At 36.6% G+C, this 24,956-nt stretch overlaps 7 protein-coding genes across 9 annotated transcripts; 4 read left to right on the top strand and 3 right to left on the bottom strand.

Annotated features, from left to right (window-relative positions):
- Nucleotides 1-1,975: 1,975 nt before the first annotated feature.
- LOC105263769 (ataxin-7-like protein 1) lies at nucleotides 1,976-5,518 on the bottom strand. The gene is made up of 6 exons (XM_011300190.1): nucleotides 5,428-5,518; nucleotides 4,564-4,620; nucleotides 4,379-4,483; nucleotides 3,538-4,298; nucleotides 2,843-2,893; nucleotides 1,976-2,712 (listed from the first exon to the last, which is right to left on the bottom strand). The coding sequence occupies exons 1-6, from the start codon at nucleotides 5,510-5,512 to the stop codon at nucleotides 1,996-1,998; spliced, it is 1,776 nt and encodes a 591-aa protein (XP_011298492.1). The 5' UTR covers nucleotides 5,513-5,518; the 3' UTR covers nucleotides 1,976-1,995.
- Nucleotides 5,519-6,210: 692 nt separating this feature from the next.
- Nucleotides 6,211-7,075, bottom strand: LOC105263763 (uncharacterized). Its single transcript, XM_011300178.1, has 2 exons — nucleotides 6,907-7,075; nucleotides 6,211-6,661 (listed from the first exon to the last, which is right to left on the bottom strand). The coding sequence occupies exons 1-2, from the start codon at nucleotides 6,907-6,909 to the stop codon at nucleotides 6,308-6,310; spliced, it is 357 nt and encodes a 118-aa protein (XP_011298480.1). The 5' UTR covers nucleotides 6,910-7,075; the 3' UTR covers nucleotides 6,211-6,307.
- A 1,042-nt stretch (nucleotides 7,076-8,117) lies between these two features.
- LOC105263762 (uncharacterized) lies at nucleotides 8,118-9,353 on the top strand. Its single transcript, XM_011300177.1, has 3 exons — nucleotides 8,118-8,228; nucleotides 8,316-9,001; nucleotides 9,059-9,353. The coding sequence occupies exons 1-3, from the start codon at nucleotides 8,195-8,197 to the stop codon at nucleotides 9,281-9,283; spliced, it is 945 nt and encodes a 314-aa protein (XP_011298479.1). The 5' UTR covers nucleotides 8,118-8,194; the 3' UTR covers nucleotides 9,284-9,353.
- A 500-nt stretch (nucleotides 9,354-9,853) lies between these two features.
- LOC105263761 (uncharacterized) lies at nucleotides 9,854-11,211 on the top strand. Its single transcript, XM_011300176.1, has 3 exons — nucleotides 9,854-9,960; nucleotides 10,015-10,673; nucleotides 10,825-11,211. Exons 1-3 carry the CDS (start codon nucleotides 9,930-9,932, stop codon nucleotides 11,077-11,079), a joined length of 945 nt encoding a protein of 314 aa, XP_011298478.1. The 5' UTR covers nucleotides 9,854-9,929; the 3' UTR covers nucleotides 11,080-11,211.
- Nucleotides 11,212-11,270: 59 nt separating this feature from the next.
- On the top strand, nucleotides 11,271-12,520 carry LOC105263760 (uncharacterized). Its single transcript, XM_011300174.1, has 2 exons — nucleotides 11,271-11,361; nucleotides 11,474-12,520. Exons 1-2 carry the CDS (start codon nucleotides 11,331-11,333, stop codon nucleotides 12,364-12,366), a joined length of 924 nt encoding a protein of 307 aa, XP_011298476.1. The 5' UTR covers nucleotides 11,271-11,330; the 3' UTR covers nucleotides 12,367-12,520.
- Nucleotides 12,521-12,677: 157 nt separating this feature from the next.
- LOC105263757 (dehydrogenase/reductase SDR family member 11-like) lies at nucleotides 12,678-16,419 on the top strand. 2 transcript variants are annotated; one of them, XM_011300171.1, is made up of 6 exons: nucleotides 12,678-13,142; nucleotides 13,755-13,881; nucleotides 14,195-14,327; nucleotides 14,395-14,538; nucleotides 14,626-15,360; nucleotides 15,421-15,542. In XM_011300171.1, the coding sequence occupies exons 1-5, from the start codon at nucleotides 12,812-12,814 to the stop codon at nucleotides 14,665-14,667; spliced, it is 777 nt and encodes a 258-aa protein (XP_011298473.1). In that variant the 5' UTR covers nucleotides 12,678-12,811; the 3' UTR covers nucleotides 14,668-15,360; nucleotides 15,421-15,542. The 2 variants fall into 2 exon arrangements, with proteins under 2 accessions (XP_011298473.1, XP_011298472.1); XM_011300170.1 differs by lacking the exons at nucleotides 12,678-13,142; nucleotides 13,755-13,881; nucleotides 14,195-14,327; nucleotides 14,395-14,538 and having other exon boundaries at nucleotides 14,675-15,360; nucleotides 15,421-16,419.
- Nucleotides 16,379-24,490, bottom strand: Fim (plastin-2 Fim). 2 transcript variants are annotated; one of them, XM_011300173.1, is made up of 3 exons: nucleotides 24,110-24,490; nucleotides 17,954-19,603; nucleotides 16,379-17,713 (listed from the first exon to the last, which is right to left on the bottom strand). In XM_011300173.1, exons 1-3 carry the CDS (start codon nucleotides 24,167-24,169, stop codon nucleotides 17,504-17,506), a joined length of 1,920 nt encoding a protein of 639 aa, XP_011298475.1. In that variant the 5' UTR covers nucleotides 24,170-24,490; the 3' UTR covers nucleotides 16,379-17,503. The 2 variants fall into 2 exon arrangements, with proteins under 2 accessions (XP_011298475.1, XP_011298474.1); XM_011300172.1 differs by lacking the exon at nucleotides 24,110-24,490 and adding an exon at nucleotides 19,801-20,004.
- Between the last annotated feature and the right edge of the window lie 466 nt (nucleotides 24,491-24,956).

Here is a 24,956-nt window from a genome sequence, read left to right as displayed (position 1 = left end):
TGCTTTCAATGTCAGAGCAAGACGATGCACGATGTATGAGCGTACGTATACAAATGTTACTACGATACACAAAACCTCGCACATGGAGCAGTCTTAAATTGTTTTTATCCAATTGAAATACATTTTGTAACAATGTAATATATCCACAGCTTTCTACTAAATAAAATGGTGTATTACACTGAGCGATAAAAAAAATTTCCAGGATCATTTATTCATTGGATTTTCATTCACTTTTTCCTCATTTAATTACAAAATCTCTTTTTCTTATTCTCCCGGTATTATTAATCTCTTTGTCACTTAATTCAAATAAATCACAAGCTTTTTCGAATGAGGGCGAATAATTAGCAGAATAATATGCTCGAAGTTAAAAAAATTATCGATTGCAAAGTTATTTTATCCTAGGAAGTAATTTTTTAGCTCAGTGATTACAGATCGTAACTGAACGGAAGCATTCAGAGTCATTTTTTAATACATCAGGCAAACAATATCTCACTTAGTTTTTCTGTTTATTTTGAGCACTCAATTGGATTAAGTTAACGATAGAATAAATGTATGATGAGAAATACATTATTCATCAATACTTTTTCTACGTGGATTCACGTGTGCTCTGGGTATCGAGGCCTTTATTAATGTATTTCATTGAGGGTAATGACTCTGGGTCTTGTAACGTCAGCCCTTTTAGGCCATTTTATGTTTTTGTGTTGTGATTCTCGGATTTAGTCACACACTTCAATGATACACTACTGTTAAATGCATGATTCGATAGCCAAATTATTAGACATAAATACAGGACGTCTGTGGGATTGTGACGCATATTTTCCACTACCCGTATCGATTCAATATGTCATTCTATCGGTGTGAGTGTCTGATTAGTTATTAATTATTTACAATTATAAATTATAAAAGTCGATCGTCATTCATGTGATATGAAGAAGCAAAGTATAAAAAACAGAAGAGATCATGAAAATAAAAAAATATAATCAACCCTTTGTTATGCATTCTCACTGGGAGATATTTCTAATGAATCGATGATGTATTTACAATTCAAAAAAATATAAATGAAATAAAAATATATACAAATTTAAAAAATGGAAAATCATGGGTCAATTGACGAGGATAGGGTTCTACCCCTATGTGTTTCAATCCAAAATCTATGATCAACGTGATCAATGTTATGACTATTCTATCATGTATTCTTACTTTTTCTTCACTTTGTGTCTAGTCGTTTTTCACCTATCCTATTATGAGTTATCAGGTCTCTTGGTATATCCAACAAGGACAACTTGAAGACATCAATGATTCAAATGTGTACAAAAAGTTGTTTTGGGAGAAAGAGAAATAAAGCCATTTTTCAGGACAAAGCGTATCAATGGAAAATTATTCACCGCATGATCAATTTTATACTCTTCGAGATCAGTGGAATAACTGACGAAAGTAAAAACGTTACCTATCGATCGACCTATCTCACACTGAGAAAAAAATTATTCCAGTATTATTGAAACGTAAAAAAATGTACGTTTGAAATTATCAAAATTAAAATATCTTGGACATAAAAAAAAATTAAATAGTTCCTCGTTTTGTTCAGTGTAGCAGAAACATTACTTAAAATTAAAAATTTAATCAAGATGAAATTCGAAATAATCCTTGTCTTCAAGGTATTTTTTTCTCAGTGTAACGATCTATCGGTGTTTAAGAAAATGTTTCAAAACGAAAGTATTCAAAATTTCTGTCATAAACTCTCCTTTAGTCGAAAATAAAAACATGAGTGTTGGAACTCGCTTCGAAAATTGTGGGATACTTTCGTGCCATTAGAACATATCGAACCAAAAATAATAAAAATCCTACTTGTCAGATTTAAACTTACAATTTACACCCCCCACTCGACGGGCCCTGGACTCGACACTCAAGCAATTGTCTTAGTAATAAAGAAGGCATGCGATTATCATGAGCAGCAACACCACGGAGTCCTCAGCCCGGAGTGGGTGGGATCTTATGTCAGTGAATATTAAAGTTATACTGTTTACGAGTTGATGTGATACGCAGCCAGCGGCTGACAGCCAATGGCTCTGGGTGACAATTAGACCAAGCAATGTCACTGAAATGAGGATAACGGGGTGAAGTAGTTTCCACTTGAATAGCAGACGAGTAATTATCAGATTGAAAATCTTGTTTGCTCTTTCTTGAAGTACGTCCAGCCACTGGACTGGAGGTGCCCGTGTGATTATTGAATCTCTTTCCATTGGCCAATTGTTGTTTAGGATGATCCATATGATCCTCAAATACAAGACTAGGCATAGAAGCCTGACCCTGATAATTCCTGGACATCGGTGAGTGCATTAAACTGCTTGGCCTCGGAATTTGCATGATGATTTGTGATTTCGTATCTTTGAACATTGCCATTGGTGAGTACAGCGTCATACTCTCGGTATTAACATCCGACAGAGTTTCGCCCTCGAGAACAGTATTGGGCAATTGGGCATTCGGCGGTGGCAGTGGTGTTTGAATAGCTGGAAGTGAGGACGAGGTATTGACAGGAATCAGTGTGGCAACTGGTGATGCATCATTGCTCGTTCCTATTGGAGACAGCGAGGGTAAAACAATCGAGATCGGAGCCATCGAACCTGCAGATAATGAGGCTTTCGCTGCTGCTGCCGCTGCTGCAGTCGATTCCAGTCTCATCTCCTCTTTCACAAAATCCTCTTCCAGTTTTGTCTAAAAATAAAGAAAAAAAACGAAGGATTTCGTATCCATGAGATTAGTAGATTCTGGTGGATGACTGTTGGCTTAAGTATCATATGTTGTCGGGCCGTAAAGTATGACCCAAAAAGGAACCATGCCTTACAGGTTTAGTGGAGCCATGCGGGGCCAGACACCGATAAAGCAAATCAACAGCCTGTAATGATAAAAAACAAAAACAAGTATCAACCGACACCCGGCCATAAAATCATTATTATTTGTTTTTTTTTATCATTCGCATGTCTTTCCTATAGCATTTTTCCTTTATTCTTTGAGGGCACTCCAAATGGCTCCATCGACTCTTCAGGAGCCTGATTTCCCTTCATTAATTTTCACACGTTTCGAATTCATTCGATAACAACAAGAAAAATTTCCCTCAATGAATTTCCAAGAACTGCATTATCGAGTACTACTGTATGGAAAAAAATAAAATATAAATATAAATCATAAACTCGAACGGAAAATTTTCTTGCTGGTCCATAGTCTCCGTATTATCAGTATTTTGTTTTTATTGTATTTCCACGAGTATTTTTCCTTCATTCGCATTTGGCACTTCCGATGGTTGACTTGTTGAGCATGATTTCCATTTCCCTACTCGCATTATTTCCCGTCATTCAAAATTCACGAATAATCGAAACTCCTACCGTAAAATTTCTCACCAGAGATTTTTCCGTGTGTGGGGGGCGATATTATTTTTTCTGTGCTCTCTCGCGCTTTTTATATAAGTGTAAAAAAAAAACGAAGTACAAACGAGTATAAATAGAAAAGATAAATTCCCCAAGTGATCAGTAGTCTTCGTACCTTCGGCAGTGGATAAGTATCCGGCAGAGATAGTACAGGTGGTGAACCAGGAGCATCATTATCATTAGCAATTGTCAAATTGGTATTCAATAGAGCTGATGCTGTGGAGAGGGTAACAGTTCCAGTGACGGTGATCTTGGAGGTCCTGTTTGGAAGATCCTTGGACGCCCTGTGCTCAGCGAGAAGTTTGTCGAAACTTTTGCTCCGACCGGCGACAGTTCGTCGTAACGAGACGGTGTGTGCTTTGCAGGTGAGTGACCTAGTGCAGGGCTTGCCAGTCTCTTCGTTCCAGACTCCACAATGTCGATCTGGATCGTACTCCCGGTCCTTGAGGAGTCCTCGATCAGCCTTGAGTCTTTTTCTTTTCGCTCCATTATTACTCGTTGTGTTACTGGCACTGCTGTTGTTCCCTGGACTCTTGACTGGACTCGATGGCACAGGAGTCGAGGCACTAGCAGTCATCCCAGATGAAATATTTGATCCTACAAGACTGCAAGAGCCATCGAGTGGTGATGTCGGCAGTAAGGCTTGCTCGGCATTTCTCTTCACTGACGTGTGATTGATTTTCGAACTGTTACTAGCTGTTGTTGCACTCGTGCCGCTGGCACCGTTGCCGCTGTTATTGCTTGCAGATGAGCTCTGAGATGGCTGAGGTTTCTTCGTTAATTTCGATATTTTGCAGTAGGGAGTTTTCACGGTTGTCTTTGATGCTGGCGTTGAAGGCGGTGGCAAATTCACTGTATCCGAAGAATGTCTACTCTCTGTTGGATTACATTATTTTTAAGAAAATAAATCCCTTGATTTACTTGTAATTATTTTAACGACCAAAGTGGAATATTACCCATGTGCTGTATAAGTGCTTGAGGCTTGACAATGGCATTGCACAGCTCACATACCACACCGTAAAATGTATCCCTCTCTGGACAGAAGCCGTACAAATCAATGTCTGAAAATGCCAAATAATTAATTTTTAGTCTTCTGAACTCATTCGCAGGATTTTTTTTTGACAGTGATTTTTTTTCTTACCATCTGCCGACAGCCGTGTAACGCAGCTAGATGGTTCAACCTCTGGCTCTTCATCGCCTGTAATACAATTTTTATATTATTCTCCTGATTGTGTTTTTAAAAAAATATCGAATGTTTAAGTATATATTTGTTCAATGGTATTCATTTTGATGAATTGAAAAAAAATTGAAAAAAAATGTGGTGGAGCGTTCTAGCCACGTGAGAAAAGAAAGTCAATACTCCTCGAATTCTCGATGAAATTAGACTGCCATCGCATTAAGAAGGGTGAATTTCTCCCCCTGTATTGACTTCCAAATGTGTTCTATCAATTTATTCATCCAGTTATGAATATTTTCTTCACACATAAATGTTCCATTATACCTCACCTCGGGTTGTATTTTTTTATTCATAAAATAATAAGCTATTATTTAAAAAATGGAACATCTCCTTGGAGATTGTAATCGAGAGTATGCCTGACACTGTCATTATTTCAAGACATACACAAGATCATTGAATATGAAAATAAACAAAAATAATTCTCTCCTTGAATCTCAAAGCAACAGACTCTCTATATTTGTCAACGAATACGAATAAACTAATGAAAAAAATGAACAAATAATTATGTAATAAGCTGAAAAAAATAATAGAGTTTTTTTTCAATCAGCAGAATGAAATGTGAAAATATTTTTGATGGAGGAATTTTGGTTGGGACTGCGGAATACGGGCATAAATATTGTATCACATAAATGTGAAACAAAGAGACAAGAGCCCGGTGGTTGTAGGTTATGTTGGTTTGACGCCTGCTCCAAAATAGCCAAGTGTCATGAAATAATTTAATGAAACTCTTGAAAATTTTTGTGAGGGAGTATAGAAATGTGGACTTACTGAGTGGTTTGTCACGTCCAATTCTTTCAATCCAACTGGACCAGGGTTGGCCGTGAAAAAACGTTGGGCTGTCACTCCCCGACATTGTCACGGCGCGGTTGTAGAGCGAATGAATGAAAGTACTATTTCTCACCCTATCCTGATGCTCTACCTTTAAATGCCGGCGTACCTATTGAAAATTCCCCTTCATTACCCTATTTTTGTACGAAATCACGCTTCATCCCCATCAAATCATAAAATTTTGTATCGAGGGTGTAAAAAATTGACGAATGTACGACAAAATGGGCAGTCAAAAATTAAACAAAACTCGATGCCCCCAGGTACTCGTAATCCATGTACTTCCGAGTCGAGATAATTTCTCGTCCTCAGTAATTTAAAGGGTCTAATAATTTTTCATGCGTATTTAATTACCTGGGGAAATGGAGCTGAAAGCAAAATTTTGTATCCTCGGCTCGAAATTCCATTTCACTCTTACCCCATGTTTTTTTTATTTTTCGTGTAATTGCGCTTATTGAATATCTCTTGAAGAATTTTCAATGTCTGGTAATATTATGGCTCCAATATTCTTATATATTCTCATATTCTTATATTCTTTCTGTTCAACATTATCCCCGAGAAGTGCGAACTGGAAACTTTTTTTGGCTTGTCAGGATTTTGCGTAATTACCTTTACATTTTCAGATCAAATATTGTAATTAAATTTTTTGAGCGGCAGGATTTTATTGTCATGCAATTTTTTGAATGAACAAGGTCTTTTGTAATACCAAAATAAAAACTCTATGAATTATACAATACTTATCTTTATTAATACTCTGCACACGATTTTCATACATAAAAAGGGGCTTTTGTGTAAAACAGATGTAGTCGTTGGTATAAACAAATTAACTTGTGGAGGTGAATTTTTTAGGGATACCCGGTAACTCAGAGGGCGGGGCACCGATGTGTTCCTGAATTTGTTGCCAATTTTTTAACCAGAAAGGTTGTCTGTCCTCGTCCCACGATTTTATCTGGTCAATGTCAATCCATTGTCCATTACCCTGTCGAGACGTGCTCTCCAGTACTGGAACAGCAGCAGAAGAACCGAGTCGATTATCCACTGGCTCCTCAGTCATTTGTTGACCCTGCAGATATTGTGGAAGGACAACTGGCAAACCATTGCCCGAGCCTGCATATGTGGGTCGTCGTTGTGCATGTGCAACAGCAATGAACATAAAAAAAAATATCACGTACTTCACCTGTGAAATAAAAACCAAGACATTAACATAAATTTTACAAAATAATAATTATTCCTTACTATAATAATCACTAGAGATAATTCAAAGAGGTAAACCCGTTCAATTAATTTCTAACACAAGAATTGTTAATTAATAATCAATATATTCGTTACTCAGTAATTTGTTGGAGATTAATTAAATTGATAAATAAAATATATAAACTTTTTTGTTGCAGCGGACTTTAAGGGAAATATTGAATTGCATACCATGATGGTGCCTTTTAGTATTCTATTCGTCGAGATTTCACTGCCGATGATTTTCCTCAAGTTGATGGAACGACGTTCGACTCAAATGTGTGCCATTCGGATATCGGTTTGTTATTTTATAACCGAGAAAGTGATGCTCATTCCTCCCACTCGTTTCCATTGCACTCATCCACTTGCGCGCTTGGAAATTCTGCGGACATAACACACCTCGAATGATATATAACTATAAGATTGACACAGTGATAACACCGGGACGATCATCGGAAATCCAACTATCTTATGAAATTGTCGGGGGTATTTATTTCATTTCGGAGTACTGGGGTCTGACAATGATATTTCGGAAAAACCCATGATAAAGAGGCTGATGCCATGAACCTAGAGGATGTAAAAATGCAATTCACGGAACGAAGAAGTATTGAGTATTGTGTCATTACCAATAGTGCTTTTCAATTGTTCTGTCAATCGTGAAGCGGAGATGAGTCAGGATAATTATCTTTACTAAAATATCTTCAAGTGTCGGGGAACAATCGTGTCCGTATTGATGTTGATTTATCACGTGTTGAAGATTTAGAATTCCTTCAGAAATTAGTTTTTCCTAGGATCATTCATTTACTCATCCTCATCTTTAGCTTCCCTGAAAAAAAAATCTCTTATCAATTATATCTAGTTTATTTATCAACCAAGAGAGTATATTTGGCAGGTGAATTTTTTTTTCTCGAGGGGTGAGATATGCAGACATTTTTCTAAAGTATTTATGTGAGTGAGAATGATATTCAGGAATTGGCAGAATTTTTATTTATCTTTTCGAAACTGCAGAATTCCCCCGGGGATACCGTTATAATGTTACATAATTGAAATACTGGGATAGAATATTTATCTATTCAAAAACAACTTCGTAGTATACCGTTTACACTGAGAAAAAATTATTCTCGCCAACTATTCGATTTATAAATTCATGGGAGAAGTTTTGGAGTTTCCAGAATTCAACATTTTTTTTTTTCAATTATTCAAGAAGTTTATAACTATAATTTCATGATCTTTGGGGCAAACAAATACGAAATTACAATACACATACGAACCATCAATCAACAAAAAAAAAAAAAATAAATGAGAATTCAACGCGAAAAATTTTCTCAAATAATGAGTGATGATACTATATACGTAACTTGAGGTCGAATTGGATTGGATGAGATTAATTCTCGGCAATTCGAGTATCTCAATGGAGACTATATAAAGCACTAGCGCAGAGTGTCCGCGGTCGGCTTGATCATAATTTTCCATCAGCATCATGATGCAGTTCCAATTGATACCATTTGTCTTAGGTCGGTAGTCATCCAAACCGTGAATGATATCAATTGTATTCCACAAGTGTCTAAATAAATGACTGACCATTGTTTTTTTCTAAAAAGCTGCACTTCTGAACAGAACGGAGAACAATGGATGGGAGCACGGGCCGGAGTACGAATTTTCTGGTTTCTTGAAGATGATAACTTCCCTGGAGAAGGATATGGGTACAGCACTAGGTACGGGAGTGTATTTCAACCTGACGTGTCGTCCACGAGAGCCAGATGTTCTGAGATGTCAACTGTCGAACACCACAATCACTCGTCTCAGGGTCCAGGCCTTCAGCATTGATCCTGCGGAAACCGATCCCAACGATACGCCCAGAGTTTTTAGCATCACAAAATCTCCGTTTGAGATAAAATTCAATGAACGAGGAATTGAGAGCTTCATCACTGAGCGCAAGGATGCACCAATTCCTTGGAGTATCAACGAGATTGGGTTGATCGCTAGTCAACTCAGTGTTGGCATTGACAGCTCTGACGAGTTGGGATCATCTTACAAATCAGTGGAAAACTTCACAATGGGAGAATGCGATTTTAATTACACGATTACCCGACAGACAATTGATGAAGATAGTAGAGGTACACGTGACTTCAGCTTGTCTCCCCTGGGAAAACTCGAGAAATTCAGTGGTGAATCGATTATCGTGACCAAAGAGAGAGATTTCGACGGATGCTCCAGGTGCTTCGAACCATTCTTCGGATCTCGATATACTTTGGGACTCCTATTGAGGGATGTCATCACAAAATTGGTAAATATAGAATTTTTAGAGTAAACATTTTAATTTAGGATGACTCTCTGCTTTCAGAAAACATCGACCAGTAGAATTTTCATATCTAAACAGCATTTTACATCGGAGACTGTCAACGAAAGTGAAGTGTTTGATACAAATCGAAAGATGTTGGGAAAAATATTGGACCACATGAAATTGACTTTGAAATCTATTTCTCCCGCTGAAGAGAAACTTTCTCCATTCTCGGAGCCATTCGTCTTCGGTGGACTGGTGGACATTGCTAGAATGGCCAAACCCTGATTTATAATATTTGATTTCTTATAAACATGTTGTAGTTCAGGATTCAATAAAAATCACATTATTTTATCTATAAACCAAAAATTATTGATCCTTTTAAGAGGTAAATCGTATGAATTCGAATTCTGTAATTATCATTCTGCCCTACAAAAATCAGTCCCGTGTAATTCGCTACCTTTTTTAAATTCTGAGATACTAATCAAAGACAGACATCCAGATGAAATTTCTTTGAACTAATTTACCTCTGCGCTGCATCTATCAAATTGACGATGCGTTGAGTCATCCATCAGAAGAAACTACGAGACGATTCGGTTAACGTTATGGGATAATTGAGCATTTTATCAAATGATAAATGCGAATATCACTAACTTTGAGGAAAGGGCAACTGCAGTGAAGGTCAGTCAGTGGATTGCCTAGGATAAAGTCAAAATGTATGAAATAAGAACAGTCATGTCACGGTGTAAACGTTTTGCAGAATTGTACAAAATTGTCTAAATAACTAGTCTGAAGTGCAGTTCATGAGACTAGCATTATTGTCATGATCGTCATGATCGTCATCATCGTCATCATCCTCATCGCCGTTTTGTATAAAAAGGGAACAACTCTGGGAGGAGTATCTTCACAGCAGTGAGGATTTTGCTGTGGCAACATGAATATCATCATCTTGCCTCTGCTAATCGGTAAGTCGTCATATTCAATTTGCAGCACTTGATCTAATCCCCAATATTGCACAGCTAATCAATTAAATTTGAACAATGAAACTTGGCGACATGGGCCAGAGATACGTTACAATGTAACGTACAATGCGACCACAAAACAATTATCTGATGTTACAAATGGAAAAGATCGAATGGGTCTCTACAATTTGGAAACTCAACTCAAATGTTGGCCTCGTGGATCGAAAATTTTCAACTGTCGATTGGACAAACCGATGAGTTTTGTCAGCTTCTTCAACTCATCAACGGAAAAGCCACTGGTGTCGCCTTCTGATGATGGAGAAGAACAGCTGGCGAAGTACAACTTTGAAATGAAATTCAATCGATTCGGGATAAAACAATTGTTTGTTCCTTCGTCCATCTCGCCGATGGTCCTGGATATGATCCGAGCTATTGCAAATCAATTTCACACAGGAATAGATCTCACTGATAAATCAGAGGGCACATACAGGGCTTGGGAAAATTTCACCACAGGTGATTGTTTCACTTCTTACACAGTAAAGCTGTCTGACGTAAATGAAAAATCAAAACTCGATAGTCAATCGAATAAATGGCAGCCTCAATTCACCACTAATGTAAGGAAAATACGGAATCTGGAGAAGTGCAGGATGACGGCACCTTATTTCTTCGGCAGTCGAGAAAGCTGGCGGGATAATCAGAGACTTATCATCAAACTTGTAAGTATCAGGATATTGATAAATTATTTAAAAATATTGGTGATTTCTATTTGTCGTGACGAAACGAATTTTTATATTTTATATTTCTTAATAAAATTTCATGCTCGGGTTCTATTTAATTGAAAACAATTGATCAATTTATCATTTCTAGAAATCATCAGAGAGTTCAATAATTGCTAACGAAACGTACTTCAGTTCCGCCACTGAAACACTCCTAGAGCTTGACAATACGAAATCTTTACCCTCTGGAACAACAATAATGAGTGAAAACATGTCTGTCACATTGGATTCAGTAGTTCCAGCGGAGGAGGAAGTGAAAAAAATAAATGATCCAGCATCCGCTGGAATAGTCACTGGAAAATGGATCCACGATGACTTCTCCAAAGAGAGCATGAGTGAGGAATGATAATTCAGTGTAACTGAAAATATAGTATGCATATGGCTGTATCAAAAAAAAAACTAAAGATAAAACTGAAAACAAAAATGTAGCCATTGTATATGGAATAAAGGGAACACGACGTGTGCGTCGTGCAATCAATTTTGCTTGTACAAATAAATTGAATAATGCCCCCACTTGGATATGGCCAATTGTGCGATATATAAAAGGGCTTTTGAGTTATGCAGAGCCTCAGATGAGGGATTACCAGTGGTACCAGTATGATCGAAACTTTGATACCATTTATTTTGGGTGAGTTTTTAATGACTGCATCGCCAGCCCTATCCTATTCAACATCATTCAACATCATTCACCATTATTCAACATCATTCAACATCATTCAATAATTATTCTTTAATTTCAGTTGCACAAGTACCCATCGACACCTACGATGTTTACTACGGATTGCAATACACTTTCAACGTGTCCAATACCCTGGAGTACGACATTGAAGGTGTCACTCAACATTGTAACATTGTGGGGAAATTAAAGTGCAGAAATTCGGGAGCTTACAGTTTAATTTGCACCCTGACTGATGCATCTAGACAATGGTATCAAGAAAAAGGGAGCAACATCACCTACCCAGATAATCCCAAATACATCACATTCCCAATTTTCAATGCAGGCCCGTTCGAAATTCTATTCAAAGATGGAATGATTCATAGTATTTTTGTGGATGCAGATCAATCGATTACCGCACAGCAGATCTTTATAATGGAAATTTCAGAATTGTTGAATGTTTGGTGGATGAATTTGAAGGAATCACCGAAGGGCTTGCGACCGGTGATGGATTACAATTTTCCCAAGGCTTCCATTCCCGATTGCCAATCCATTATCAAAGTCACCACGCTAAAAAGAATTAATCGGAAGACAGATTTTGGAATTAAAAGCATAGGGAGAAGATTGAACATCAGTTCGGGAGTTACCTATCATTTTCGAAAAACTCAAAATGCACATCTTCCATGCTTTAAGAGTCTCTATTTATGGTATGAACCCGATGCTAATCTACTGCCAAAAATAATCAATCCAACTCGTATCAATGCCACGTCGTCGATCAGTCGTGTCGTTGTATCCGAGAATGAATTCGTTTCTTTCAGCGAGAATTTTGCATATTACTGTTGTCATTACAATATTCATCAGAGAACCAGCGTGACTCTAGATTCAATTGATAAAGCTACCAGCGATCTCCCCATCATCAAAAATCCTATCGAAGTGTTCAAGACTGTTGAGTCAAGTTTAGTTTCCCTCAATCTGTAACTAGATAATTAAATTCTATGTATTACATATCAATTCAATTAAGTAATTACGGGCAATTTTTTTTAACAGTTAAGATTCTTTTAATATTTAGATTTTATATGTTAAATGATGACAAATACGCTAGTATAACAAAAAATTCAATGGAATGGTAAATATTGAGGTAAAATAAATTCAAGTAAGTAATGAAAATAAATATAAAAATATTCTTATCATTGATATTACTCGGTTGAAATCCGTGTGAAATATGAGCTTTGACCGATGATTCTCTTCTTTTTCCTTGATTGCTTCAGTGACTGATAAATGCATCTTCGACAATCTCCAATGGCGTGGCTGCTATACCCACCAATGTTAATCTATATCCGATTCCATCGGTGTGCGTGAATACTTGATATGCTGAGAAAGCAGATATACGATGAGGAGAGGGTAACAGCACAACCAGGCGAGCATGCCAGTTTGTCGCAGTAGCATCACAACTATGGAACGATGGATAGGAAAAATCGCTGTTGTCACTGGTGCGAGCTCTGGAATCGGTGAAGCCATTGCCAAAGTCCTGGTGAGAACTGGAGTCAATGTTGTGGGTTTTGCACGACGTGAAGAGCGGCTGCAAGTCATCTCCAAAGAGCTTGATGGGTCCAAAGGTTCGCTTCATCCGGTTCGAGGGGATGTGCGGAATGAGGCGGATATCTTGAGGGCCTTTCAATATGCCAAGGATAAATTTGGTGGAGTTGATATCCTGGTGAACAACGCAGGCATTTGCCAACACCAAGCTATTACGGGTAATCTCTTGTTTATTTATTTTTTAAAAGCTTTTGAGAATTTTAAGAATGTTGCCTTTTAGCCGAAATGATCGATTTTCCAACATTTTTGCTTTTTCTGATAAATTATTTTGTTATTTATTTATTTTTTATTTGTTTTATTTCATTTTTTTATTTTTATTCATTTATTAATTTTCTTGCTTTCTCATAAATGTTTCGAAAATTAATAAAAATGTGGAAAAAACTCGGGATTATAATTTCTCTTTATACTTGAACACTGATGACCCACTTTAATCTCCTAAAATAAATAATTGTAAACCGTTTTATAGTCCTGGGTTAAATCACGCAGAAATTCCGGTTCTAAAAGTTTCGAAAATTAATAAAACTGTATAAAAATCTCGGGATTATAATTTCTCTTTATATTTGAAGACTGATGACGCACTTTATCCTCCTAAAATAAGCGATCGTAAACCGTTTTATGGGCCTGGGTTAAATCGCGCAGAAATTCAGGTTCCAATGTTTAACAGCAAACATTGAAGAGAATTCCAAATGTAACGAGATAAGTGGCCAAAAGACATGTCTGTACCGGTAATTGCCGATTCGGTTACTGAGTGATGTCTGGTATTTTTGCAGAGGCATCGACCGAGAGCTTACGAGCTCTTCTGGAAGTAAATGTTCTTGGTGCAGCTGTATGTGCAAGGGAAGCCGTGAAATCCATACGTCAACGAGGAACAGAAGGTCATATTATCAATATCAACAGGTACATGACGATCGTATATCATTATGAATTGAATTAGCAAACTAATATGTAATAGAAGATCGTCTAAAAGGTGAACGATTAACCGCAATATTCCTGAATTTCGAAAAGGGAAATCGTAACTTTAATAATTCTCCCTAGAAAATCATTATTTAATTATCAAAATAATTAAATACTATATTATATTATTATAGTTTTATAAAAATATTTCCACGCAGAGAAAAAATTTCTTAACGAATCATTTAATCAAGGGGGAGAGTAATTCGAGACGGGAAGTAAAAATGTAATTATTTTATTTGATTCCTTCTTATTCTAGTATACTAGGTCTGGATGCAACGATTGCCACGGTTCCAGTCAGCCTATACCCAGCGAGCAAATTCGCTTTGCATGCAATGACAATTAATTTGCGGGAAGAAATTCGCCAAAACAGAGATAATATAAGAATGACTGTGAGTGATCATGGATTTTTTATTTCATGTGATTTAACTTGACATTGAGTTATCGGTTTTTTTACAGGGCATTTATCCGGGCCTCGTGAAAACCGAAATCCTGGAAATGTCTGGAGCGGATCCTAGAGTGTATAATAAATTACCGTACGTTGAAAGTGAAGATATCGCTGATGCAGTTATTTACGCTCTTTCAGCGCCGTGTAATGTGCAAGTGAGTCGTCTGATTCATTCGTTTTTTTTTTGAATTTATATGGAAAAGATTAAACGATAACTTCGATATTATTTAAATATGTTTCAGGTGGAAGAAATTAAAATTACTCCATTACACGACAAATACTAAATTGTATTACTCTATAGTAAAGTCATGTAAATGGATAATATCCATTCATCGAGAATATTCTGCATATTTTGAAAAAAAAAATTAATAAGGATTAAACTGAAAATTACGCAACCACGGTATTTTACTATTTTTTATAATCAATTAATTTTATCTCGTGCACTCCAAAGATCTGGACTGAAAAAAAATTGGTGAATAATTTCTTGAAATTAAATTGCTTTAAACTCATTGTAAATTACTGCATTAAAACCAGGGAATATCAATGATCATTTCGCAATTCCTCAAATTTTTCTGTGTAGAATATTTTCTAACAAATCTAATGGCATGATGATTTATTATAATTGTTAATTTTCTAAAGCTGAATTTTTCCCGAAGAGGATTTCCTTTCTACAGTGGGCGATGGACGAGCCAATGGTGCAGATCAGAGATGAAATTCGGAAGACAAAAACAAAAAAACACACCAAATAAACACTGTACTTATAATATGTCTGAAGGTTATTTTAAAAACACAATTATTCAATTGCAAGATCATTGCGTCAGTCAATCCGTTGAATTTCGCGAGTGCAATTGAGTAATTTATAAGGTACGCCCACCATTTATTCGAGTATATAAAAGCTGTTGCCCGGATATGAACCAGTTATTGTCATTGTGAGAACCATAGCAACATGAAGAGCTTAAGCGTGATACCTTTCATTAGTAAGTAGGATTTCCCATCCCATTAATAATAATCGCTAATTAATTCTGGTGAAATTCCAGTTGGCCTGATTGGATACGACAAGTGCGTCCAAGATTCACCAGACCTATGGAAATACGGAGCCGAATATACATATCGGATGAAAGTCAACAGTTCATTGACCTACGCACCTACAAAAAAAAAATCGTGTTCAAATAATACAATAATTTTCAAGTGCAGATCATTTTCGGCAGCCTCTGAGGATCAAGCGGATGCCCTCCAATGTCGAGTACAGAGTGGAAAAAGTTATCAGTACAACATCAATAATTCCCTGCAACCACCGAAATTCGATTCCGAGGAAGTGCAATTCAATGTTCAAATAAAGGATAAAATATTCGAAATGCTTTACAATAAAAATGGTATTCACGAATTGAGAACAGATCCGTCCACCACTGGAGCTGAAACCGTGATATTTAAAACTCTAGCCCATCATCTCAATCTTGAAGCGAGTGATTTCGACCAGACCGAGGACAGCTTCACCATCTACAAGCGAGAACACTCAATGATCGGTCTCTGCAAAAGTCAAATTGACATATCAACGAAAATAAAATTCAAGAGCGAGCAGTGGACCAGTAGATGCAGTGATAAAATTCATTTGGAGACATTTACTTATGGAGACAAACACCCGCTAATTGTAATCAATAAAACCAGAGATACAACGCAATGTACCTTCGGTATACCCCATTTGTTTGGCGATAATCAGCCGAATGCTAGTTATAACATTTCAAAATCATCATCTTTCACGGAATTCGTTGTAGCTCCCCAGAGTTTTGGGAGTCTCACCGTGAGCGAAGGCACGTTATCAGTTTCACATTTACCACAGAAAATAATCACCACCGAGTTCATAGACGTCCGTTTAATAAGCATAGACCCTGCCACCGAGCCCCTCAAACGCATCACAGAAATCCACAGCAGTACCGCAAAAATCGTTGAACTATAATTAAACTCTAAAATAAATAACAAAACATGTAATTCAAGTGGTTGAATAAAAACGGTTTGATTCCGGCTTTTTTTTATTTAAATATGTCAGCAACAAAATCATAACTTCAGTTACACATCGTGATAGCTCCATAAAATATTCAATAACTTGAAAAATAAAAAATCGTTGAATATCTCGCATACTTATGCATGTGCATGCGTGCTTATTAATTTTCCATTGTTTTTCATTTAAATAAATTCATTACAAGTACCCCTTCAATTATACACTAATTATCGTCTTTCTATTTAATCCAGACGTGTATCAAAAGATCGGTATAAATTCATTTATAAATTGTCCAAATTTCGTGGACGTCAACCGACGAAGAAATGTATTATGCCCTAAAATTATATCATCTATGATTTTACGCTGTACTAATTTACCAAAATTTCTAGTTTTTTTTTCATTTCGAGGCAGTCTCTTGTTCCTGACTCATTTATTTTTACGTTTACATACTAATACCCTATTTTTTCTCTTTTCCATTACCACCCAAGAATGATTGAAGACTGGTGCAACTCCATCATTACCAATTCGACAAGTATAATTAATAAGTACTGAAAATTTATCGTATATTGCGAAACGAAAAGCAATTCACAATGCTTCGATCATTGAATTTTAATTATTGAAAAGTTCATTTATTCTCAATGGCACTTGACATGATTAGTGTGCGTCTTGACTGAATTCTATTTATATATAAGTATATTGCAATTTCAATGTTAAAGAAAAAAATACATTATTTATAATCATCATCTGAAGTAAAAATGTATTTGCTACTTCGTTTAGGCTCTTGTGTATAAAGTCTTATTATTAGAAAATCCAATGCTTCGATTTTCGTGTATCTCAACAGATACAATAATCCAAATTGATTGCAATATGTTACCTAAAGTAGAAAAAAAAATATATATATATTTGATACATAGATACGGTTAGCTGGAAGCAGGTTTGTAAATCATAAATTCGCATGGATCTGTGGACAAATTCCTATAGGAAAGTAGAAGTTCATTTTTAAATACTTCTTTCCATTGACACATTCTTCCGGCCTTTATAACTTGATTCGTGTATATATACATTATTCTAGTGTCGTTGGAAAAAGGACGCATAGGTACGAAATTATCGAACTTTTAATATTGCTAGTTGGAATTATTGGTTTCGTTATTAAGACTATTGATGCTGTTTTGCTTGGAATCCATGTTGGGTACATAATCCTTCGCCATCAGACAAGCAAATACTGTCATTACCATCTTGGGTTTCACTTCAGCGATGTCTTCTGGAAGTGCGTAGACACGTGCACCACATTTTCTTGCCAGAGATATAGCGTATTTAGCGTTATCTAGGTTGTCCTGGAATGGAGATAAGATAAGTAAGTAAATATGGTAAAATTAAGAATTTTTTGAAGGGCGATACGAAAATTAACTGAAAAATCAAAAGAGAATATGGCATTGCTAGTATTTTTAATATTTAATAGTAGTAATGTTGTCATTTTAATTGACAGGCAATTTCGGCCTCACACAGGAAAGCTTTTATCTGAAATCTACAACACATATAAATCCATTTTAGCATATACACAAAAAATAATTTACCTCTTCAGTTCCAGTCGACTTGACGAGATCATAGTTAACACTCCCCGGTTTTATAGCGTCAATAAGATCGATGAGTGGTCTCCCATCAGCGATGGCGTAATCCTGGAAACCCTTGATGCTGCTCGGTTTGCCAGCAGCTTGGAGCTTCGAATTGACCCACTGAACGATTTCTTTCTCGACGATGGCACTGCCAGGTGTACCAGCAAGGCTGGATAGCAATGACAAGGTGTAGGATCTCATCAACTGCCAAATAAGAGCAAGCGTGAGGGTTGCATTTCCATCATTGATATCCTGTCCTGCAATTCCAACGAGGGAAAAGTTCATTTGCTTTCCCAACTCCACAGCATAATTGCAGTTTTCCAATTTCTCCATGAACTTTCGAAGTTTGGTAAATTTTTTATGAACCTTCGGCCACTTGACTGTTCCAGGCTTGATGATATCGTACAGCTGGAAGATAACCAGACCATCAGCAAGATCTGAATACAACCAGTTGACGTGGGGCGACACTCCCATCGAGTTCATCCAATTCCTGTACGTTTTCTCCTCTCGTGTCTCCTCCAGAGACCCCAAACCCTCAATATTCGTCTCCGGCTTGTCCAGACCAGGATAATTATTAAACAAATTAGCAACAAAGGCAAGATTGAGTTTGTAAATTCCATTGACGACATCACTGGGCGTCACAAAACTCCTGCAGCCAATTTTTCCAGCCTGCTGTAGCATTATCTCAGCCCTAGTCATGTGATTAGGCTCCATCAGAGGCTCTAGTGTAACATTAGAACTGTTGGGGGCTATTTGTTTGATTAAGTGAGAATAAACCACAGAGTCTGTGATGTCTGATTGAAAATTGTAGCACCTTCTGCCGATATTAGCATTATCCAGATGATGATTCACCCAACGAAGCAAAATAGCCTCTGGTGAGAGTTTGAGAAGATCCTCGATCCTCTCACCATGCAGAAGAAGTGTAGCCAAGCCGGGACAATTTTCAAGTGTTATTTGATTGAAGAGACCGATTCGGATAATTTGCCAGAGGAGACCAAGAACCAAATGGGGTGAGCCCTTTGTCAAATCGTGGGCATCGATATTTACTATGTTGCATCCTATTGCCTGAGCTGATGACAAGGCCAATGTCAAATTTTCATGCTTCTTGTAGAGAGTCAGATTCTTTTTATTTATCGTACGCTCATCGATCGTATCTGGACAGGAATGATTGATAATTTTGCACAGAAGGATACCATCCTTGACTTTGTCGTAGAGCAGTCTCCCTTCTGAATCGATAGGCAACAAGTGTTTGAGATCTGGATCGTGACCAAGATTTGTGTTGATCCAATCACTGAAGGCCAATTGCTCCTCTAATCTCACAGAGTGAGTAGTGCCTTCACTGGATGCCTCGGATATTCCACCGAGTGTCTCCAAATTTTCTTTTTTCGATACAACAGCTTTAAATGTAGATCCGAGCTCCTTGGCTTTCAAGTCTCTGCATAGCTCCTCGAATTCCTCGAAGGAGAGACGGCCTTTGTGCTGGAGATGCTGTTTGTCGTCGTATTCCTCGATCATCTGACGGACTTTGTAACCTGGCATTTTAAATCCACAAATATGTAACGCGCTGTGCAGCTCTGCCAGGTCAATGAAGCCATCTCCATTCTCATCAACCTGCAAATCAATTATTTAAGTTACCGATAAACATTCGTATTTTAATAACAATCTGAGGAAGAGAGATCTTTTCATTAAAGTGACAACAATTCCGGTCCATTATTCACACCAATCAATTGAAATTATGAAAATATCTAGTTAGGGCGTTGCCTATTATCTGATCAGCTGATTGATATCATCAATCGTTGATAACTCACTAATTGAAAAAAACCCGCGAAATCTTTCAAGTATTCTTCGATGACGTCCCATTTTTCAATCTCCAGCATTTCCATTTCTGAATTTTTCACGTGAATTATTTCAATTTCGAATCTGCATTTGAAATCGACACTTTGCTTTCAAAGACCTTATCAACGATTACCGTCGGAACGTTAAACAACCTGAAGCACACTCACACGTTGAGAAACTTATCATTGTTATCGAATCAGTTATTTGATAAAGATATTGAATAAACATATCGCAGGAGATTGACACATATCTGATTGAATTTATCATTAAAAAGATGGGAGTGATTTTTTTTTCTGCGGTAAAATTTGGAGATGTGAGATTGGAATCAGGAAATGAGTAGCTTTGAACCGTTTCATTCCAGATACGCGCTCTTGGAGAGCATCCATGGAATGCATTGTTTCCAGTTTTACACCCACATATTTTACAGATCAGTTGCTATTCCCAGGGCATAGAACTATTCTTACAGTTATGACAATATTCGTAAGTTGTGCAATAAATCTCGATGAACTATCCTCAACCTTTGTTCTCAATCCTCTTTTATTGCATTAATTGAATTTTTTCTGTGAATTTTTTTCCTCCTATCCATAAGCAAGATATGGAATTGGATCGAGCACTCTGGATATTAATTTTCTAGAAAATAATTAATCGTGAATCATTAATCATTAATCATAATGTACATTCCATCCAATTGTCGTGTGAACACTCGAAGAAAATTTCGTAACCATTAATTATTTATTTGTAATCGTTAATTTATTTATTTATTTTTATTAATTTATTTCCATTGGGGATTCTCTCATGAAGTCGCGGTTGGATAACGAAAATTGAGAATCCCATTAGCCTAATATCGATAAGAGGCTCATGGCCGTGGATCTTACAATCGGCATTCGACATAGAGAAAACAGCCAAGGCTTTTCTTACATCGAGTAATGCGTAGGTGGAATGAGTAAAGAAGAATGGAAGAACCGTCTTGGTGCCGAGGTCATTGCATCATCAACCTTGAAATCAACTGCGAATACAAACTTTGCATAAATATTATATACTCCCCAGGTAAATCTCCAAATTGATTTCCCCACAATTTCCTAAATCCTAAATCCACGAATTTGATAATTCGATTTGCGATTGAATATTTATTTATTACTCATTATCAATGACGATTTAAAAATAAATTGTTGATTCTGAGATCTGTTCACTGACTAACATCCCGGAATTTGCTAAAAGGGAAACTATTATAAAACCGAGAATTTTTATATTCAATACAACGAAGGAAATCGCTGGACATGAGTCATCAGTGCACAATGTGCATGACTGTCGTCAATCGTAATGACCGTTTTTACATTGTGATGGTTTTTATGGCATACTAAAATCGGGATTTCCCATTTTCCAAAAGGGCGATGGCTGGATTAATGAGTAACACTTAGATACGCTTCATAAAAAATTATTTAGGTATGCGAGCTATCGGAGAGGAACCGCTACGTCACACTGATAAACAGTTATCCATTTTATTACTTTTTTCATGTAATCACTCATCCTTTACATGTTGTATACGCATCACCATATAGGGTGTATTGAAAACTCTAGGTAGAATGATACTAATCATTTGGGAATTGACGGGAGAAATAATTATAATCGTTGAATAAATGGAAAAAAGGAAAAAGGAAAAGGGAAAAAGGAAAAAGGAAAAGGAGCTGCATGATTGAGAATGGGGGTATGATAAAAAAAACATCCATCTGCTTGGATGACATTTTTTCGTCATCACTTGAATTTTTATTTTTAGTTCTCTGTATTTTAGAAGTGAATATTTTCATCGCATCAGACTGAACAATTTATCTGCAGTTCGGATGTAACTCTTGGAGTGCAAATAAATTCGTTACGGTTCTTTAATTTTCATAGCGAGAAATCATGAGCACAGTATGATGAATCGTTGAAGAAGAGCAATTATTAAAGTGCTGGAGGGTAATGCAAAGTTCAGCGTGGGACTGGAAAAATAGAAACACACGTGAGAATGAACTTCTACGTAAAAGCAGTGTAACAATGCTCTGGTCCCTTCATGGACCTGAGAATGAGGTTCAACATTCCTTTTTCGATGATTACCCCTTTTCTTCTACTATTCTCAATTATAAAACCAAATTTATCCGAGAATCTACCATTAACAATTCAGATTTAAGATTATATTTGTAAACAACTCACATGAATGTATTTTTTAAATATGAAATATGTATGAAAATTGAATTATATTGGTTCAGAGATGTTTGAATAAAAAATTAATAAACGAAAAAAATTGACAATTCAGACAAAACGCAGACAAAAAGTTTTTCCACTTCCGGAGAAATGAATCAAGTGATGATTCAGGGTAGGAGATTGCGAAAAAAGGACTGACGTGTTTCATATGATTACCACAAATTGAACAAGTATGTTTATTTATAGCGACAAATAAATCATCAAACTTATGTGGATAAATGAAAAATGGGTAACGACTCGGTCACCATTTTCCTGACAGACAAAATTCATTATTGAATTAATTGAGAATTTTTTTTGTACACCGCAATGTATTATTCTGCACATTCTAAGCAACGCAGCTCTATTTAAACTTCTAAATGACAAGTCATTGATAAGAGTTCCACTGAGGAATAAATAAAAGTGACTGCTTAGCGATAGGTCCCACCTACGATCCACTTTAAATTTCAGGGTCTCATACTCTGATATACTAACGATGCCTCACGTGAATTTGAGAGTCACACGTTTATGCCTCACGAGGAAAATCTCAATGCATACGTGGGAGTCAATGGATAAACTATAAATGGAGATCATAAAGATCAATAGACAACGTTGCCAATGGTTACCAGTCCAACATCCCAGGATTGAATTATCCCCCACTGGTGGTACCTACTGGAGGGTTATACTATATTTATTCGTCGACGTAGACCCCATGCCTTATGTCGATCCATTAATAGAATTAAAACCATCAACCCTTCCGGAACCCTCAGCCCCCCCACGTTCGTCAACTCGTGGATTTCGGGGTCTTTCCTCAGGTTCAAAATTCACTCTTCGGAGGGTTTTTATTATAAATATAAAATTTCGGATTTAGGAACAATATAATTGTCACAACTGAAATTTAATTAAAATTTTTTGAACACGAATCAATTATATTTGGGAATAATATTTTTTTGTCTTGTATATCTACTTGAAATAAATAGAAAAATATTCTTGAAATGTGAATGTTAATTATCAAATGCTTCTTTTATCTATCATTTGTTCTATGGAAAAATATCCGGCGTTGGAGAATTAATGGGATAATGGAAAATTCTTTTTGAAATAAAAATGGAATGCGTCACGAATCAGTGATTAAAAAAACGCGGGTTTTTCGAATATTTAATTATGATTTATTTATCAACTTTATGATATGGGGGAAATGAAAATAATCGAGCATTTTTTTTTAAACTTCCAGTTATACGATTTTAAATTGTTTTGCTGTTATATTTATTTCCCGTGGTAACAATGCAATTGACGCAAGCAGATGGTATGAATCAGAAGCAGATCAAAGTCAATTGAGTTTGGAAGCCGCAAAAAAATATTTCGGACAGGTTGCAGGGGTGGAAACGACGTAGACAAAACGACGAGGAAGACGTACAAAAAAAAATCCCTCCCTCAAATTTCCTTTTCCCGGAAGTTGTTTTACGCCCTTCCTAGTCAACTGCGGTGTGCAAGATAAGAAACGGAAATTCATACAAAATATTTCATATTTGTTTCCCTTTAATAAACAACATAAAATATCATGGACATTCCCAATATTTACGCGTGCGCATGAAATCCAAGAATATTGACAAAATCTTTTCCCCAGGACTACTCCACCCACATGAAACGCTCCCCAAAAATATAACTTTACAAAAAAAAATGATAAAAGATGATTAAATTGATTAAATCTCCCAATAAATCAGAACCAATGATAAACAATAAAGGAGATCAACTGCTGTCAACTGTAACTCGCGTCAACAACAATAGATTTTCCGTAGATTCCATAACAAGCGAAACACTCCATCAAAAGCCATCAAACGTTTATAAATAAATTACAAAAAAAACCACAAAATTATCCATTCACTGAGTACCGACAGATGTATAATCCCCGCAAATAGACTCTGCAGACATTACCACAGAGTGCACACCATAACCATTGAATCAATACAGAGGGAATGTAATTATGCGTTATTTATGCGATAGCATTCACATCAGGCGCACCCAATGAACAATCTATGATTAATAAAAATATGATGTGTTAATATTAACCGCTTGAAACTCCTTCAGGAGTTCTATGCGACTGTCGATGGCCATGTTGTCGAAATCCATTTCCACACCTTATCTTCTTGATTTAGCTGTCTGTCCTTGTTCTGTGAGGCGCGCCGCACACAAACTCTCCTCCCAACCACTAATCAATCACAATTTGAAACACGTCAAACAACACAACGACACACCTTCCAACGGTTTGTCTCGATGCCAATCAACTGGTTACTGGATTGCACAGAGAAATAGGTTATTTTTTCGTTATAACAGGTTAGCCAGTGATTGAGAGTGTTGGACGCGTTATACCGAAGGTTCAACCGTGAAGAGAGGTAAAGAGCCTACTCCAACCAACTCCGTGGCTCGACGCGATGTAGGGGCTTAGGACTGGGGATAGCATGTCACCCCACCACCCAACATCGGCGACAATCGCTGTGATCGGACAACCTCGTATTTTCCAGTGTGCATGCATATCTCAATTATTTTCAAACCGTATTTCAAACCTGCATTTCAATATTTTATCTACTACAACACATTCTCATTTTTAACATTATTTAAATTGATTTTGCATTCATTATTATGTTAATTGATCTTTGATTGTGACGCGTCATTTATTGCTTCACCTATCGTACCTCGCATGCCTCGGAAAAATTCGAGTGATTCGCGGTAGGAATTTCAAAATTTATTGGTAAATTGAGATTTGAAGGGTTTAGAAGATTTTTTATTTTTACTTACCTTAAAGCAATTGTTGTGAGTGTGGGGTAAGTTGGGGGATCTTGAATTTTTCAGATTTTAAGGTGATTCATTATCTTCATCATTTCATTGATGTAGATAGTAAGACTTTTAATTAGACTTT

This window comes from Fopius arisanus, unplaced genomic scaffold (assembly GCF_000806365.1).
Source record: "Fopius arisanus strain USDA-PBARC FA_bdor unplaced genomic scaffold, ASM80636v1 scaffold00016, whole genome shotgun sequence".
NCBI classification, from domain to species: domain Eukaryota; kingdom Metazoa; phylum Arthropoda; class Insecta; order Hymenoptera; family Braconidae; genus Fopius; species Fopius arisanus.
The sequence above is the reverse complement of the archived record's forward strand: the minus strand, read 5'-3'. Positions and strand labels throughout refer to the sequence as shown.

What these genes read in the sequence shown, in the direction of transcription:
- Fim (XM_011300172.1), bottom strand. Translation starts at nt 19,875, where the DNA reads ATGGAAATGCTGGAGATTGAAAAATGGGACGTCATCGAAGAATACTTG. An exon ending in TCGCGGGTTTTTTTCAATTA is followed by an intron (nt 19,604 to 19,800) that starts GTGAGTTATCAA and finishes ATTGATTTGCAG; the next exon opens with GTTGATGAGAATGGAGATGG. An exon ending in AGTCGACTGGAACTGAAGAG is followed by an intron (nt 17,714 to 17,953) that starts GTAAATTATTTT and finishes TCTCCATTCCAG; the next exon opens with GACAACCTAGATAACGCTAA.
- LOC105263762 (XM_011300177.1), top strand. Translation starts at nt 8,195, where the DNA reads ATGATGCAGTTCCAATTGATACCATTTGTCTTAG. An exon ending in ATTGATACCATTTGTCTTAG is followed by an intron (nt 8,229 to 8,315) that starts GTCGGTAGTCAT and finishes TTTTCTAAAAAG; the next exon opens with CTGCACTTCTGAACAGAACG. An exon ending in GGGATGTCATCACAAAATTG is followed by an intron (nt 9,002 to 9,058) that starts GTAAATATAGAA and finishes CTCTGCTTTCAG; the next exon opens with AAAACATCGACCAGTAGAAT.
- LOC105263761 (XM_011300176.1), top strand. Translation starts at nt 9,930, where the DNA reads ATGAATATCATCATCTTGCCTCTGCTAATCG. An exon ending in CATCTTGCCTCTGCTAATCG is followed by an intron (nt 9,961 to 10,014) that starts GTAAGTCGTCAT and finishes AATATTGCACAG; the next exon opens with CTAATCAATTAAATTTGAAC. An exon ending in AGAGACTTATCATCAAACTT is followed by an intron (nt 10,674 to 10,824) that starts GTAAGTATCAGG and finishes TATCATTTCTAG; the next exon opens with AAATCATCAGAGAGTTCAAT.
- LOC105263757 (XM_011300170.1), top strand. Translation starts at nt 15,330, where the DNA reads ATGAAGAGCTTAAGCGTGATACCTTTCATTA. An exon ending in AAGCGTGATACCTTTCATTA is followed by an intron (nt 15,361 to 15,420) that starts GTAAGTAGGATT and finishes GTGAAATTCCAG; the next exon opens with TTGGCCTGATTGGATACGAC.
- LOC105263769 (XM_011300190.1), bottom strand. Translation starts at nt 5,512, where the DNA reads ATGTCGGGGAGTGACAGCCCAACGTTTTTTCACGGCCAACCCTGGTCC. An exon ending in TGGACGTGACAAACCACTCA is followed by an intron (nt 4,621 to 5,427) that starts GTAAGTCCACAT and finishes ATTGTATTACAG; the next exon opens with GCGATGAAGAGCCAGAGGTT. An exon ending in TACACGGCTGTCGGCAGATG is followed by an intron (nt 4,484 to 4,563) that starts GTAAGAAAAAAA and finishes TGGCATTTTCAG; the next exon opens with ACATTGATTTGTACGGCTTC.
- LOC105263760 (XM_011300174.1), top strand. Translation starts at nt 11,331, where the DNA reads ATGATCGAAACTTTGATACCATTTATTTTGG. An exon ending in TTTGATACCATTTATTTTGG is followed by an intron (nt 11,362 to 11,473) that starts GTGAGTTTTTAA and finishes CTTTAATTTCAG; the next exon opens with TTGCACAAGTACCCATCGAC.